The 16722-nt window shown below is 17.9% G+C and overlaps 3 protein-coding genes across 3 annotated transcripts; 1 reads left to right on the top strand and 2 right to left on the bottom strand.

Moving 5' to 3' along the window:
• Nucleotides 1-193: 193 nt before the first annotated feature.
• PRELSG_0931800 (conserved Plasmodium protein, unknown function) lies at nucleotides 194-6202 on the bottom strand (the record flags this gene model as incomplete). Its single annotated transcript, XM_028676762.1, has 1 exon — nucleotides 194-6202. One exon carries the CDS (start codon nucleotides 6200-6202, stop codon nucleotides 194-196), a length of 6009 nt encoding a protein of 2002 aa, XP_028533219.1.
• Nucleotides 6203-7416: 1214 nt separating this feature from the next.
• Nucleotides 7417-12729, bottom strand: PRELSG_0931700 (conserved Plasmodium protein, unknown function; the record flags this gene model as incomplete). Its single annotated transcript, XM_028676761.1, has 1 exon — nucleotides 7417-12729. The coding sequence occupies one exon, from the start codon at nucleotides 12727-12729 to the stop codon at nucleotides 7417-7419; it is 5313 nt and encodes a 1770-aa protein (XP_028533218.1).
• Nucleotides 12730-14985: 2256 nt separating this feature from the next.
• On the top strand, nucleotides 14986-16251 carry PDI-11 (protein disulfide isomerase, putative; the record flags this gene model as incomplete). The annotated part of the gene is made up of 1 exon (XM_028676760.1): nucleotides 14986-16251. One exon carries the CDS (start codon nucleotides 14986-14988, stop codon nucleotides 16249-16251), a length of 1266 nt encoding a protein of 421 aa, XP_028533217.1.
• Nucleotides 16252-16722: the final 471 nt, after the last annotated feature.

Below are 16722 nucleotides of genomic sequence, written 5' to 3'. Positions count from 1 at the left end.
TTTAACAGGATAAGAATCATTTTTTTTAATAAACTTTTTTTTTTTTTTTTTTCTTTTATAATTCGATAATACACGATATAGAAATGGCTCTAATCATTTAAAAAAAAAAAAAAAAGTATATAAGAAAATTATAGTTTCTGAAAAATTAACTTAAATTTTTTATTAAAATTGGAAATATATCTACTACAATGATTTACTGAATGGTTATATTGTCGTTTGTTTTTTCAAGGTAATATGTTAATCTATTTAAATTGATATAATGGTAATAACCAATTAAATTGTTTAGTTTAATTTTACTTTTATATGTTTTACTTTTTAAAGAATCGTCATTTATGCATAAATAATTTTTACCATCACATATAAAAAGATAATTAAAAGGCAACTTTTTTGAATTATATTCTAAGTTAACGTTACTAATATCATCTTTTTTTCTATTTTTTTTATGTATTTTCAATCTGAACTTTTGTATTAATGCATTAATTAGTGAAAGTGGATATAAACTTGGAAAAACTTTACAACTATCTTCAATAGAGATAAAAAATTTTAATAATATAATTGCTGCTTTGATTTCATAAAAAGAAGAAATGTTATTTATTAATACATTTAAAATTATTTTGAGATAATTTTTTTTTAAATATATTATATCTTGCTTTAAATGAATTATACTAAAATTATTATCATACATTATGTCATCCTCACTAGTTTCATTCAATTTATTATTTTTAGTATTAGAAGTAATTATTTGCTTATTAATGTATATGTTATTATTGATAAAATTCTTTTCAATATAAATTAAATCACTTATTTTAAGTGAGTTTAAAAAATTAAAATTGTTAATGTTACTTAATATATGATTCATTATTTTAACTTCTTTATATAAAAAGGAAATTTCAGGTAAATTTAATAATTCATTTTTCTTTAAAGCAGAGTTTATCTTTTCATTTTTTAAGTAAATAATTCTTTTATTACAATTTTTATACAACATACTATCTTCTTCTATGTTTGTCAAATTATTGTTATTTCTATTACTACACTCATGTATTGAATCCCTTGATTTTTCATTTAAAAAAGAACTATTTGTATTTAACTTATCCTTTACACATTTATTTGATAAAATAGAGTCATTCTGATCAGAAAAATTTATTTCACTTTTATCTTTTAAATTAGCATTTGATTCATTTATTTGTTTGTATAAAATTCCTTTTCTCTTTTTTTTCTTTTTTTCGATTTTATTAGATTTAGAAGAATTTGTTAGAACAATTTTTTCTATAATTTTTTGGTTTATCTCTTTTTTTTTCTTTTTTTTTTTTATAATATTTCTCGTATTCTCTTTTTTAGTAGAATTTCTTAATTCATTATATTCCTTTAGTTGTTCATGAAATTTGGCTATAGACCCATTTTCAGAATTATAATTTCCTTTTTTTACTAATATAGAATAACTTTCGTGCTTTCTAATTTCATTGTTTCCATTTTTTTCTTTTGTAATACTTTTATTTACTTCTGAACATGTTTGTTTTGATTTTGATGAATCATAAATTTGTTTAGAATTACCAGGATTGATGTTACCCTTTTTATAATCCATTTCCTCCTTAAAATTACAACTATTTTTTATTGATTTCATTTTATTTATATTTAAATTTTTTATATTTCTATTTTTATTATTATCAATTATGCTATTATAAATAAAATTATTCTTACCAATTTTAAAAGGAGAAGAGCTTCGGAACATACTCTTTGTATCAATCCTCTTTTCAACTATATTATTTTCAATAGATATATTTTTTTTTAAGGTTGTATTCTTAATTTTTTTATTCTCTTTTTCTTTCATTTCCATTTTTTTTAATTTATCATGGGTGCAATTTTCTTTTTTAACCATATTACATTTTATATTTGTATTATTATTTATTCTTTTTTCTTCATGAGCATGTTTTTTCTTTAATTTTGTATTTTTTTTTTTTTTTTGTGAAATGTAATCACTTCTATACAATTTTTCACATTGAGATATATCACTATATGTATTAATTTCTAGTGAACTATAATAATTTTTTTTCTTCTTTATTTTATTATAATATCTAATTATTTCATTTCTAAGATAATCATTTTCACTTGTTGCTTTTTCATTATCGTTAGATAAATTATACTGATGAGATATAAAAATATCTTCTTGATTTTCTTTTACATTTTTTAAATTATCAGATAAGCCACTTACAATATTATAGAGCCCATTTTCTTTATTTTTTTCTAATATTATCTTATTATTTATAAAATCTGAATTTTTTTTTATATTTAATGAATTAAAATAATTGTATTTTTCTGCAGCAGCATCTTTAGCAATCATGTTATTTTTTTCACCATATAAATCTTCTTCTATATGAGTATAATTATTCAACCATAAGGCTTCTCCCTCTTCATAAGTTTCATATGGAATGTTATCATTTTTTATAATAGTCTCATTGTTATAATTGTTGTCATTTTTAATATTACTACTATTACTGTCGTCACTATCTCTATTTTTAATGAATAATTTACAACTTTTATTTCTTTGTTGAGTATATTTATTCTCATTTTTAAAATTTTTACTAATTATATTATCTTTAGAATAAACTATAATATCTTTTTGTGAGAAATCTTTTAATTCATTATTACTATTATTTATAAAAAATTTTCCATCTCTTCTTATCATATTTTCGTGATTTATGTGATAACTGCTTTCATTACAATTATTACAATTAATATAGTTATTATTTTCATTTTTGCTTTTTATATATGATTCTTGATAAATATCTAAGCTATTAGGATTAAAATTAGACATTCTTATTTGATTTAAGCTTTTTGTTCTTTTAGTATTATGCTTATGATTATTTTTAAATACACTTGATATTTCCGTTTTCATTTTATCTTTTGATAGGCAAATACTACTATGATCTATTGAAAAACTATGAAATTTTGTTAAATTGTTCTCATTCTTTAAATCATTTAAGTCAGAACTGAAATTATTTTTCATATATTCATTTCTTGATTTATGAATAATATTATTATCATACCTTTGGTTTGATTCAAGATCTGATGAATAAACACAATTATAATTTGAGTAATTTTTATTTAATAATTGTCTATTTTTTTGTAAATATACGAATTTTTTTAAGTATTCATCATTTTCTGGCATTTTATCATTTACTTTACCATTATACCCAATTATGTTATTATTATAATTAATATTTTCATTAATATCATTTTCTTTTCTTAAATTATTAAAAGGTTTTTGAAAGTTAAAATCATTAACATAAAAATTTTTCTGATTGTCATCGTTAAAATTATCTATATGATTTATTAAAATACTATTAGTATGATTGCTACAATTTTTCATATTGTATATATGTGAATTTTTATTCCCACTATAATTTCTTTTTTCATTACTAAAATGCCAGTCAGATGCACATTCTTTTTTTAATCCATTACTTTCATAATTATTGATTACCTTATTATTTGTTGAATTATTATTATTTGTAAATATATTATTAAAAATACTACTTTTATCAGTAATATTATTTTTAATATAACAATTTTTATTACCATTATTTATGGATGAATTATCATATAGTATTATAGAATTGTTTTTTATTGGTGTATTAAAATGATTTATATTTCCTGTATTAATACAACTGTAATTTCTATTTTCAACACATTTAAGATACTCTTCCTTTAAAATTTTTGAATTAAAATTATCATTGTTATAATATGTATTATCTAAATAAACAATTTGAGCATTTTTGTTTAGATAATTTATATCACTTGTAGGAATATTTTTAACATGATCATTTTGTATGATTTTGTTTTCAACAATATTTTTATTAAAATTACTTAAATAATTTATTCTTTTATCATTTTCATCTTTTATTTTATTATTGATAAAAAGGTAATTTTTTGATTTTAAATTATTATTTGTCATACAAGAATTTAAATTATAGTTATTGTATGAATTAATGTATTGTAATTCATTTGACTTCCTATTATTAATCCCGTAACATTGATTATTTGCATATGATGAATCACATATATCATACATTGTTTTATATGTTTTTTGTAATTCATTAGTATAATTTTTTGTTATTTTAAAAGAATCAATTTTTTCACTTTCTTTAATATTTGAATTATCTACTACATCTTCTCTTGATTGTAGGAATAAATTATATAAAGGATTAATAAAATACTTACTAATTATACTGCTTTTTTCTTCACCTAAATTTTCATTCTTACTTATGTCATTTTGATTATTTTTTTTTATTATATTACTACTACTGCTATTTTTATATTTTAAGTTTAAAAAATCATTATGCAAATTATTTTTTATTTCGTTTGTATTACTATCGTTATTAACACTTTGAATAAAATGTCTATTCATATTTTTATTATAACTTTTGCTTAATATATTTAAATTAATATTTTTATTTAGCCCACTATTATTTGTGATTGTATTTATTCCTTGTATTTTATCTCTATGGAAATTATTAACACTATGAAATTTTTTGTTAAAATTGTTATTTGTGTTTTTAGGTAATTTTTTTTGGAAAGTTGTTTTTGTATTTTTATATATATCTTTATTCTTATTAATATTTTCAGATGAAGCTACATTTTTATTTTTTTCGATACATTCATAATTGGGTTTTTTATCCTCAAAATAAAGTGAACTATTCATGTGCTCATCTTTATTAAAATAAATACCATTATTATTATACATCAATTTTAATATAATTTCTTTTTCATTAGTTTGTTCTTTATCAAATTTATTACATATGAAGAAATTTTTTTCATCAACATTATTTGTTTTATTTAAATTATAAACAGAATCATTATATGTCCTTTCTATATTTTCGTATTCGAATATATCTTTTTTTTTATTAGGAAAATCAACTATATTTCTTTCTTTTTTACAGTTAAATTCCTCATTTTTTTTATCTCCTATTTTATTTATTTTTTCATTAACATTTAGATGGATATTTTCATTATTTTTATATATTAAGAAATTATTAATACTATTTAGATTATTACTAATATTATGTTTTATATTTCTTATCATTTGATCATTATTTTTTTTCGAACTATCTTCTTTTATTCTTTTGTATTTTTCACTATTTTTATCATTCATACAGTTGAATTTATAATTTAAATTGGCATTTGCTTTATCAATGGAATTTTGGGAACTTTTATTATCATAAGAAATTATAAAATCTTCTCTTTTTACTTTGCTAGAATGTTCATTGATATCTATTGAATTTTTGTTAGAATTCATAATATATTCATTATTATTTTCTATCGTTTTCTTGTATAAAAGATCACTACACATTTCATTGTTTTTACTTTTATCAATGGTTTCATTACTATTACTAATGTTATTTTTATCAGAAAAGGTATTTCCTTTAAATTCATAATTATTTGATTTTTCATCGTATTCCAATGAATTTTCTCTTTTAAAATTATTTTTTATTGAGTGTGCTTCATTTAACATAATTACCATATTATCATTGTGAATTATTTCACTATTGTAATCCTTGTTAAACATTAATTTGCTTTTTGATTTTTTTTTTAAATTAATTTTTTTTTTTAATCTTTGTGCTTTAGATTTTATACTGTTAAATTCATGCTTTATACTATAACTCTTGCTCTTATTTAAGTTATTGTAAAATTCAGAAGTCATATTATTATTCTCTTTATATTCTAAATTATTTGATTTTCCATTTTTATTATAATTTTCAGAATAAGAGATTTTATCATTAAATGTGTGGAATGTACTAGTAGTCTTTTTTATCTTGTAATTCTTAAATTTTTGTAATATATTAATTTTTTTAAAAAAACTTTCTCTTTTCTTTTTTAAATGAAAATCTTTCTTTTGAAATTCATTATGATCATTTATATTCTCATTAATTTCATTTTTTAGTAAACTTTCACTTTTTTGTATTGTTTGTAATGGCCTTTCATTATTCCTATTTTCCATTATTTTTATGCTTGACTTTTCACTAATCTCTTTTTTTTCATCTTCCTCTGAATTTTGAAAATAAGATTTTCTATCGATAGCACTCACATAATTAGGTGAATCTTTTTTTTTTTTATTTTTTTTAAAAAATAACAAAAAAGAAATAGATTTAGAGCGTACTTTATTATGTGCACATTTCTTAGATTTTTCATGAGATACTTTATCTAACATTTTTTCATCTAATTTTTCTTTTTTTATTTTTATATTATAAATAAAAGAATAATACAATAAAAATATAATAGTTCTATTTTAATGTAATTTAATCTTTATAAAAAAAAAAAAAAAAAACACATTTCTTTATTATTAGGATGTATGTTTATGTATTTTTCACAATACATAAGAAAAAAAAGAAAAAAATACATAATAAACATACAAATATATATTCATACAAGTTTTTATTTTTATTCATATTAAATAAAAAGAAATAGTCTTCATTATTTAATATGAATACTCCTAATAATATTATTTATTACATTCTCTTTTTCCAAGTTTTTAGATTTAATCAATTTATGATATAATAAACAATTTTTCCATATTTTTTCTTTTTTTTTTTCTAAAAAAAATTGTATTCTTATTACTTAAAGTTTTTCATTATACTTTATATTATTTATTTTCTTATCTTTTTTTTTTTTTTGTTTTGTTTTACTTTAATATACTTTAATTTTTTTTTTTTTTTTTAGTTTTAAAAAAATATAAATTGGAAAAATTGTATTTTGCATTTAAAAAAAAATACACATATTGAAATGAATACTAAAATGCAATAAATCATACTACTTTTTAATAAAAAAAAAATTTCATTAATAAATTAATATATCAAAATTAATTTTAATAAAAATACTAATTATAATTATATAGTTAATTATTTAAGAAACTGTTACACAAATTATATGAAGAAATAAAAAAAAAAAAAAAATTTAAGTCTTTAATTAAATGTGTACGATCAAAAATTTATTTCATTTCATATTAAAATATTATAATAAATTATTTTTCTTACTTTTGCTTTAAATTTTTAAATTTAACAAAACAGATTAATAATATAAAAGAATGTTCCATTTTAAATTAAATATCCATCATTAGATAAATAAACAAATAAAAATAAAAATTTTACAACTTTTACAATTATTTGAGAAATTTTTTTTATTAATCTTAAAACATTTATATTACAAGAAAAAAATTATAAATAAAAATAATATAAAAGTACAATTGTATATGATATAACAAAATAATAATAAATAATAAACTATTTAAATATATTCCTTTGCTTATTTTGTAACTTAATTTTTTATATACAGTCAAATATATATATATGTATCTTTTTTTTCGATTTAAAAAAAAAAAAAAGAGAAAAATAAATATTTCCCTTTTTTCATTTATCCAATTCTTCTTTAATTTTTTTTTTTATTTTTCCTTTTTGAACTATTTTTAATTGATCGAAAAGCATGTAATGTTTTGGCTCTAAATTTATCTTTTGTCATAATTGGTTTTAAAGCGACATAAGAATATGGTAATAATTTATTTTTTTTTATAATATCACCTTCTCCTTTCTTTGATTTATATAGGTTTTTGTCTGCTGTAACAAAAATATCTTTTTTCTTATGATTTTTTGATTTTCTATTTAACTTAAATTTAGAATGTATATTTTGTTTTTCATTCATGTCTTTATATTTTTTATTAAGTAATTCATCTCTTTTTTTATTCTTTAAGTATGAAGATGAATTTTCCAAAGGTATAACTATTTTTCCTTCATTATTTATTTCAAAGTTATCTTCATCATAGGAATCGCTAACATTTTCTTTTATATTTTTTTTTACTTTATTTTTATTTTGTTTAATAAAATATTGTTCTCCAAATAAATCATTTATTTCTTTTTGCTTAGTTAAAGATAAATCTAAATTTTTATTTTTTTTTAAAACATTTTTTTGCAAATTGTTAAGTATATTACTAATATTTTGATTATATTTTAGTTTATAGTTCTTATTTTTTCTCTCCCTTTTTTTATTTGTTAGAATTTGTTTTAAGATAGATTTTATATAATCTGTCTCTTTTTCCCCTCTTGATTTTTTTAATGTTTCAAAAAAGTTTTTTAAATTTTTATTTTCATTTTTTTTTTTTTTATTATTCTTTGATTTGCTGTTTGATTTAATTGTTCTCTTGTTTTTATTTATTAATATATTTTTTTTATCTTTCTTTTTTAAAGTTTCATCTATAGTGTGTTCTTCCTTAATATCATCTAAATTACATTCTTTATCTGATTCATCTGAACTAAATGGAGATGAAGAGTACGATAAAAAAGATGGAGCTTCTGATGAAGAAGACATATAACCATTTTGAATTTTTGTTTTTTTCTTATCTATTCTTCCTCTTTTATTTTTATTTTCCTTATTATTTTCATCATTTTTTTTCTTTATTAATTTATTAAAAAATTTTCTACTTAACTTTGACAAATAATTTTTTAAAACGTCTGTTTCAAATATGCCATTTAATTTTAAAAGAAATTTCTCAACTAAAAATCTAAATGATTTATTATATGATATATCATTTATAAGTTTTATTATATCATTTATGTTATTTAAAATAATGTTGTTATTAAAAATATGCATACAAGATAAAAGAAATTTTAAATATGTTTTTAATAAATTATTTTCATTTGTATTTGATAAAGCTAAACATATGTCAAATAATTTTACTTGATCATCATATTCAATTTTATAATTTTTTATTAATAAATATAAAATGTACATTGCTATTTTTTTGCAATTGTTTTCTTCTAATAGCAAACCAGGAGTTATGTGAAAAAATAATTTTTTAATATCTGTCATTCCTATTTCAATTATATTTTCAAATAAACAATTTTTTCTTAATTTTGATGTAAATTTTTTATTTATGTAAAATAAAGACTTCATTATAACTGGTAAAATTTCAAAAAACAAATTACTGCAATAAGAAATATCTATATTTTTACATTCCTTCAAATAAAATGTTAAGCTATTTATATATAAATAAAACTTTTTAATATATTTATTTATATTATAATTAGGTATATTCTCAAAAAAAAGGAAAATACTTTCTTTTTGCATCATTAGGGGTAATTTATTTTCGATTATTTTGTTATCAACGTATATATTATTCAAAATATTTTGTTCATTGTTACTTAAATAGAATAGTTCATTTCTTGAATTATTTCTTCTTTTAGTATTATTATCGATAAAAAGCATCTTTTTTTTTTTTAAAAATATATTACCAAAATATTTATATAAAACAGAAACATTGTCAAATATTAAAATTCTAGTAAATTTCAATTTTTCTATGTCTTCTTTAATATTTTTCTTAATTTTCATTTTTCTTAATTTTTCTTTTTTTAACGAATCCTTTTTTTTATTCTTTATAAAATTACTTTTAATACCAATATTTATATTTTTACTCTTTTCTTTTTTCGAATTTTTATTTTTTTTATCATTAAGCTTATATTTATTTTTTAAATTATTTACATTATTAATGTTACATTTGTTTGCTTCATTTAAATATTTATCTTGGTTATTAAATTGGTTTAAATCATTTATATTTGTATTTATATTATTTAAATTATTTACATTAAAATTGTTTAAGTTACTTATATTATAATCTACACTACTGTTTATATTACCTAAATTGTTATTATTATTATTATTATTATTATTTGACTGATTAATATCATTTATGTCATTATTTATATGAATTAATTTATTTACATTATTATTATTTAATGTATTAATATTATTTATACTTCCATTCAAACAATTTAATTTATTTACATTGTTATCACTTATATGATTCACATCATTTATATTATAATTTATATCTGTTACAGTATTCATTTGATCTATGTTTGTATTATTCCAGCATTTACTTTGATTGTTATTTATTTTACTGAAAATTTCTTCTGTATTTATAAAACTAAAATTAGAGAGTTTATTATTCAAAATAAAGTTTATTAATTGAATTAATTTTATAAAATAAAATGAGCACATGTTAATTTGATCGAATGAAAAAAAAGGAATAAAAATTTTCATGACAGTCAACATGCTAATTAATGAAAATATTTCTTTTTCAATTTCATTTCTTGATATAAGTTGCTCTACTATAGTTAAAATTTCATCAAAATTTGTATTTGATGAAAAATGCAAACACAAATGTATGAGATTTGAAAAATTTTCGATAGTCGCGTGTATATTTGTGTTGTTATCTTTCTCCTTATTAAATGAAAACTTTTTTTCAAAACTAACTGATAGAATAGAAATAAATCTTGGTAATAAAATTTTCAATAAATTATCCGTAACTTGCTCTAAAAAAAAATAATTTTTTTTTATACTTATATTTGTATATTTACATTTTATATCTTTCATTTTATTGTCTGAAAAATTTGGTAAGAAGCTATGTTCCTGTTTTATTTTCATAGTAGATAAATAAAATCTTTCGAAAAAATTAATAAAAAGAGGCAACAAATTAAAATCATTACAGTTAATGAACTTTGTAGCTAATACATAAAAATCTTCAATATTGGTGGATAAGAAATAGTATAAATTTATACAATCATTTAAAGAGCAAGAAAAATGAATTAATAAATTTTTAATATAAGTTAAAAATTGCTGTTTTTTTATAGCATACTCTTCTTTTTCATATAAATCAATATAACAAATTAATAATGGATAAAAAAAGTTCATTAAAAATTTAAAATTACCACCATAATATGTTTTGTTAGAATCCTTAAAGATTCTATTTAAGATAAATATATCTTTTGATAATAATTCTTTACTACAAAAAAAATAATATTCTTCCAAGAAAAAGCCTAAACCTATAATACGAAAAGATTTAGATAAGCAATTTGTTAAATTATTTTTATATGTCTCATCTATATTATTTAACAAAAATTCTTTATATTCATTTGAAAATTCTAAATTATTAATTTTTATTACAGATATTAATTTATTAGTATTAGTTGTATTCATTTGTTCTTTTATAGTGTTAATATTCGGATATTTTTTTTCATCAAGTTTACTTGTTTCTTTTTTCATATATTCATCAGAAATTAATAACATGTACAAGTTCCAAACTCTTGTTAAAATATTCATATACAAATTTTGATGTTTATTATTAAACTTATCAAAAAATTGATAAAATTCTTCACTTAAATCATTTTTTTCTTTATATAAGTGTATAATTACATTTTCATAAAGGGTCAGAACTTCTTGAATAGCCAAAAATATTAATGAATGAATTAAAAAATTATGAACTGTTAATAATTTATTTAGAAATTGAAATGAATTGAAAATAATAAAATATGAATAATCGTATTTTGATAATTTTAAAAAATGAAATGAGAAATATAACAACACCATGTGTTTGTGTAAAATATGACATTTCGGAAATAAATTAAAAACTGTTATAAATATATTTTGAGTTAAAGTGTTCATAGTATCTTTCACTTCTTTCGTACTTTTTTCTATATTCATATCTACTTTATTATAAAAATTTTCTATCATATTTTTTATTGAATCTCTATTTTTTATTATTTTTTCATTTTTTAGATTTTGATTAATGCACAAATTTTCTAAAATATTTCTCTCACCACAATATTTATTTTTATAAAAATTACTTACTTCATCATTTAAATTTTCTATTTTACTTAATTCTTGTTCTGATTCTTCCATTTTGCTTTCATCATTATACATATTTTTCCTTTTTTCATCACCTTGTTCTAAATTAAAATTGGTACTTTCATGCAAATGTTTTAGTATGCTAAATAGTAAAATGATATACTTTGATTTAATTAAAGAATTCATTTTTTTTTTTAAAAAAAAATGGTATTTATTTTTAAAATAAACTAATATCCAGCGTAAAATAAAATAATTAAATATGCTAAAATTATCATCATAATTATTGTAATTATCCTTTAAATTAACTAACTCGTTAATTATATCAAAAAATAGATTCAAAAATTCCTCTTCATTCATATTAAAAGGTATGGAATTATTTCTACTTTTTGTATTTACATTTTCTGATTTTGTACTATCATTATCTTCACAGTGTTTTTGATATATATTTAAGATGGAACAAAAATAAAACAAAAATTTTATTTTATATATATATGGAATAATAATAATAACTGATTTTATAAGATTAATTAATTTACATAAAAGGTTAAAATTCTTTGTGGTTTTTATAACTTGTAAATTTTTATAAATATAATTAAAAAAGGTATCAATTTTATATTTCGAACAAATATTTATCTTCTCATCATTTTTATCTTTTATATTTTCAGCTGTAAAACCTAATTCTTCTATTTTCATTAAAACATTCTCATGATCAATGCATGTCTTCATAACATGATACAAAATTTTATAACTAATTTTTTTCAGTGTTTCATTTTTATTGTAAGTTAAACAGTTATTTATCAAATCAGTTTCTACAATCTTCTTTCCCATAAATAATTTTTCTTTCAAATTTTCAGTTACATTTTCTGTAATAAATTCATTTGCATTATCTACATTATTTTTTTTTTCATTTTTCTCATTATTCAAATATTTTATAATAATATTTGTAATGAAATCATTCTGTGAATTACTATTTGTTTCATTTGATTTGCCACTTCTTTTCTTAATAAATCTACTTTTTTTCAAACTTCTAAAGTTTCTTTTTCTGCATTTTTTAAACTTATCCATTTAATACAAGCAAAATGCCAATATATGATAAACTATTTAAAGATATTTTTTTATGCGAAATATTTACATAAAAATACGTGCTTAAAAATACACTTCTGCAGTTTATATATTTTAAAAGTTTCTAATTGTATTTATCATAAAAATATAGTATAATTTTTTTTTTTTTTTTTTTTTTAATATATAGTTCATACAAAAACCTTATAAAAAATATTAATTTAACGCTGTTTATGATGTATTGTATTAAAACAAAATAAATCCATAAAAATATATTATGTAAATTTTATGAGATAAATTAAAGATAACTTTGTTATAAAATAAAATGTTGATAAAAATTTGATAATTAAAAAAAAATTTAAAGATTGAAATTATATAAAAAACGCATAACCAAGAATTTACTCGAAAAAAAAAAAAAAATGGCATTCTGTAAAATCAAAGTTATTATTTTTTTTATTTTCGGTTTTTTTTTTTTTTTTAAATTTTTTTAAATATCAATTCAAATAATTATCTTAAAAATAATATTTCTTTTTATTTAATTGTAGTTTATAAGAATATTTTAGTGGAAAAACAAAAATGATATTTAAAATAATTTAATATAAAAAATATATACCTAAAGAGATTAAACATTTTACATATTATAATATAATGAAGTTTTAAATTAGCAGAAAAAAGGAAAAATATATAAAAAGTAAAATAATATTCTATTATAAAAATTGTTTCTATATTTTATTCGGTAAAAACATTCACAATTGGTTATGAAATTTTTATTTTTTTATTCTAGTTAGTTTCATATATTCATTTTCCCTTTATTTTTATTAAAATTAGAAATATTTTTTTAAATGTTTTATAGAAGAGATATTTTTTAAAAAATTTCAATAAATGAAATATGACTAAAACTTGTTAATTTGATTCTAACTCCAAATATACTTTTTTATTTTCTACTATTTTTGTAATATTTTGTTTTTTTATGTTTAATTTTAAAATTTTTTTAGTTTAAAAAAGCAAATTTTAATTTTCTGCTTATTCATTGGGAGATCCATTAATTTTTTTTAGCTTTTTTATTTTAATTTATTTTTTGGTTGTTAAAGATATTTAAATAGTATTTTCTCTTCTATTGAAATAAAGATAGTAAAAAATTTATGAGTATTTTGAATTTAAATAAAGATTTATATTCCAAATATAAAAAAAAAATAAAAAAATAAAATATAAAAGTTTTTAAATATGGACAAATTAGTAATATCTATAAATTTTTTTATAATAATTTAAATTTATATAAGTTTATTCACTTAAAAATTGAAAAAATATTTAAACAATTTTTTTTCTTTTTATGTACATATATATGTATATATTAGAAATGAAGAACAATAAAAATTATAAGTATGTTGTAACTATGTTTTTGGAAATAAAATTTTCCTAAAATTTTTATTTTTAGAAATATACTATTATATTAGCTTAATTCATTATTTTTTTAAATATTTTATTAATGTACTTTTTCTAATTTTTAAAAAAAAATTTGCATGAATCTTTGTCTTTTATTTTTTTTTTATATATCTCTTTAGTTTTCACCTTTTAGTCCTTTTTTATTTTTTACTTAATTCTAACTTAAATTATTTCTTTTTTCTTCTTTTTTTTTATTGTATTATTTCTCCTTTTTTTTTATGTATTATTTCTCTATTTTACTTTTTATTTCTTTTTTTTTTTTTTTTCCTTTGTTTCTTTTATAGTTCCTTTTTTTTTATCTTTTATATTTTATATTTTTATCTCTTTTCTTCTCTAATAATTCTATATACTAGTAAATTTTTAACTTTTTTAAATGTGTATATTTTTTTTAATTTTAATTCATAATCTCAACTGATAAAATAAGTAGTATAAAACATGGACTATTCTAAGTGTTAGAATTATTTTTCTTCTAGCAGTTATTACACATAAGTTTTATATGCGTATAATAATATATATATATATTCATTTTATTTTAAGATATTAGAATATTTTTTTTTTTTATATTATTTAAATATCTTTTTTTTTTTTTTTTTTAAACAATTTGTATATATTTTTTTCTTTTTATAATAAAAAGAACATTTTAATTATTTTATACATGTTAAAAATTCGAAATAAAAACTTTTTGTAGTATATTTTTAGTTTTTTTTATTTTTTTTGTTTATTTTTAAAAATAAATAATTCTCATATATAAAAGGCTCTATTTGTTTAATTTTCTTTTTCTTTCATTCCTTTTATTTTTTTTTATCCTTTTTGTAAAGAATGAAAATTTCTCATCAATTTTTTTTCTTATTTTTCATTTCTCTTTTTTTGAGAGTAAGTTTTTGTTTATATAAGGATATTGAAGAAATTAAAACAGTAGATTGCCCTAAAAAATTTGAAGAATTATTAGCTTCAAAAAAAATATGCGTTGTTCAGTTTTACGCAACTTGGTGTAGGGTATCAAGAGGATTCGCAAACGATTTTATAAGTATTGCTAAAACATTAAAAGATAATGTAACTTTTATAGCTATAAAAGATGAAGATATAGCTAATAAATATAAAATTGAATCATTTCCAAGTTTACAACTTTTTTTTGTAAATGGGGATAAGAAAGAAGTTGAAAAATTTGATGGAACTTATAGAATTAAAGATGTAGTTACCTTTATATATGATTCAATAAAAAATTATCGCTTAAGAGAGTTAAATGTAGATACTAGTAAAAATAAAAGTTCTTATAAGAAAAAGTCTAAACATAAAAGTGATGGAAAAGTAATTGTATTAAATGATAACAACTTTGATAAAAATGTTTTACAAAATGACGATAATGTTTGGTTTGTTTTTTTTTATGCACCATGGTGTGGTCACAGTAAACCAATACATCCAATGTTTGATGAGTTGGCAAAAAAAGTATCTCATTTAAAAAATGCAAAAATAGCCAAAATAGATGCAACAGTAGAACAGAGAACAGCTCAAACTTATCGTATAAGTCATTACCCATCTTTTAGATTATTTCCATCTGGAAATAAAAATTCATTTAGTGCAATAGATTATAATGAATCAAGAACAGTAGAAGATTTCTATCAATTTTTTTTAAAATATTATGTAGAAAAAAAAGAGGTTATTCAATTAACTTCTCAGCAAGTGTTTGATGAATATTGTGAAAAAGGTGTTTGTCTTCTAGCATTTTTACCAAATAAAGAAGACACAGAACCAATATATTTTAAATCTTATATCGATATTTTAAAAAATGTTCTTAAAGATATGAACAATTTACCAGTAACACTACTATGGACACAAGCTGGTGATCAATTAGACATTATTCAGAAATTAAATTTAATGTTTGGATTTCCTACTGTTATTGCCTTAAATTTTTCAAAAAATGTTTATTCCGTTTTAAAAGGAAATTATTCTGAACAGTCTATAAAAAGTTTTATTACTCAAATGATGATGGGAAAATCTTCAGTTGAAAATTTAGTGGCCTTTACTGTAAAAAATGCTCCTAAATTTATTTTTGATAATATGAATGAAATTAATACAGAATTATAAAATATTCAAATAAAAAAAAAAAGAAAAAAAAAATTTTTTTTTTTTATTGATAAAGCTGTTTAGTAGAAATGTAACATTAGAAAAGATTTTTCATATAAGATAAAAAGAAAAATATCCTTATGTTAATTCCATTTGTTTCTTCTTACAATACTTGTAATTCACTTATATAATTCTATTAAATTTTATATTGTTATCATAGGATATACACAATTTACACAATTTTAACTCTTTTTTTTTTTTATATAATTTTATTTTGCTTGTTTATCTAATGCATATACATATACATTATATGAAGGAATATATGCAATAAAAGAATTTTTTTTTATTATTATTAAAAAATGAAAATAAATATTTATTTAAAAAGTGCAACTTAAAATATATATTTTGATAAAGTGAAATTAAACATATTCTTTCTCAACATTTTAAAATTATTAAGATGGTAAAAAATGAGATTGGGGAAAGCAATAAGGT

Source organism: Plasmodium relictum (genome assembly GCF_900005765.1).
Source record: "Plasmodium relictum strain SGS1 genome assembly, chromosome: 9".
Taxonomy (NCBI): Eukaryota; Apicomplexa; class Aconoidasida; order Haemosporida; family Plasmodiidae; genus Plasmodium; species Plasmodium relictum.
The sequence above is the reverse complement of the archived record's forward strand: the minus strand, read 5'-3'. Positions and strand labels throughout refer to the sequence as shown.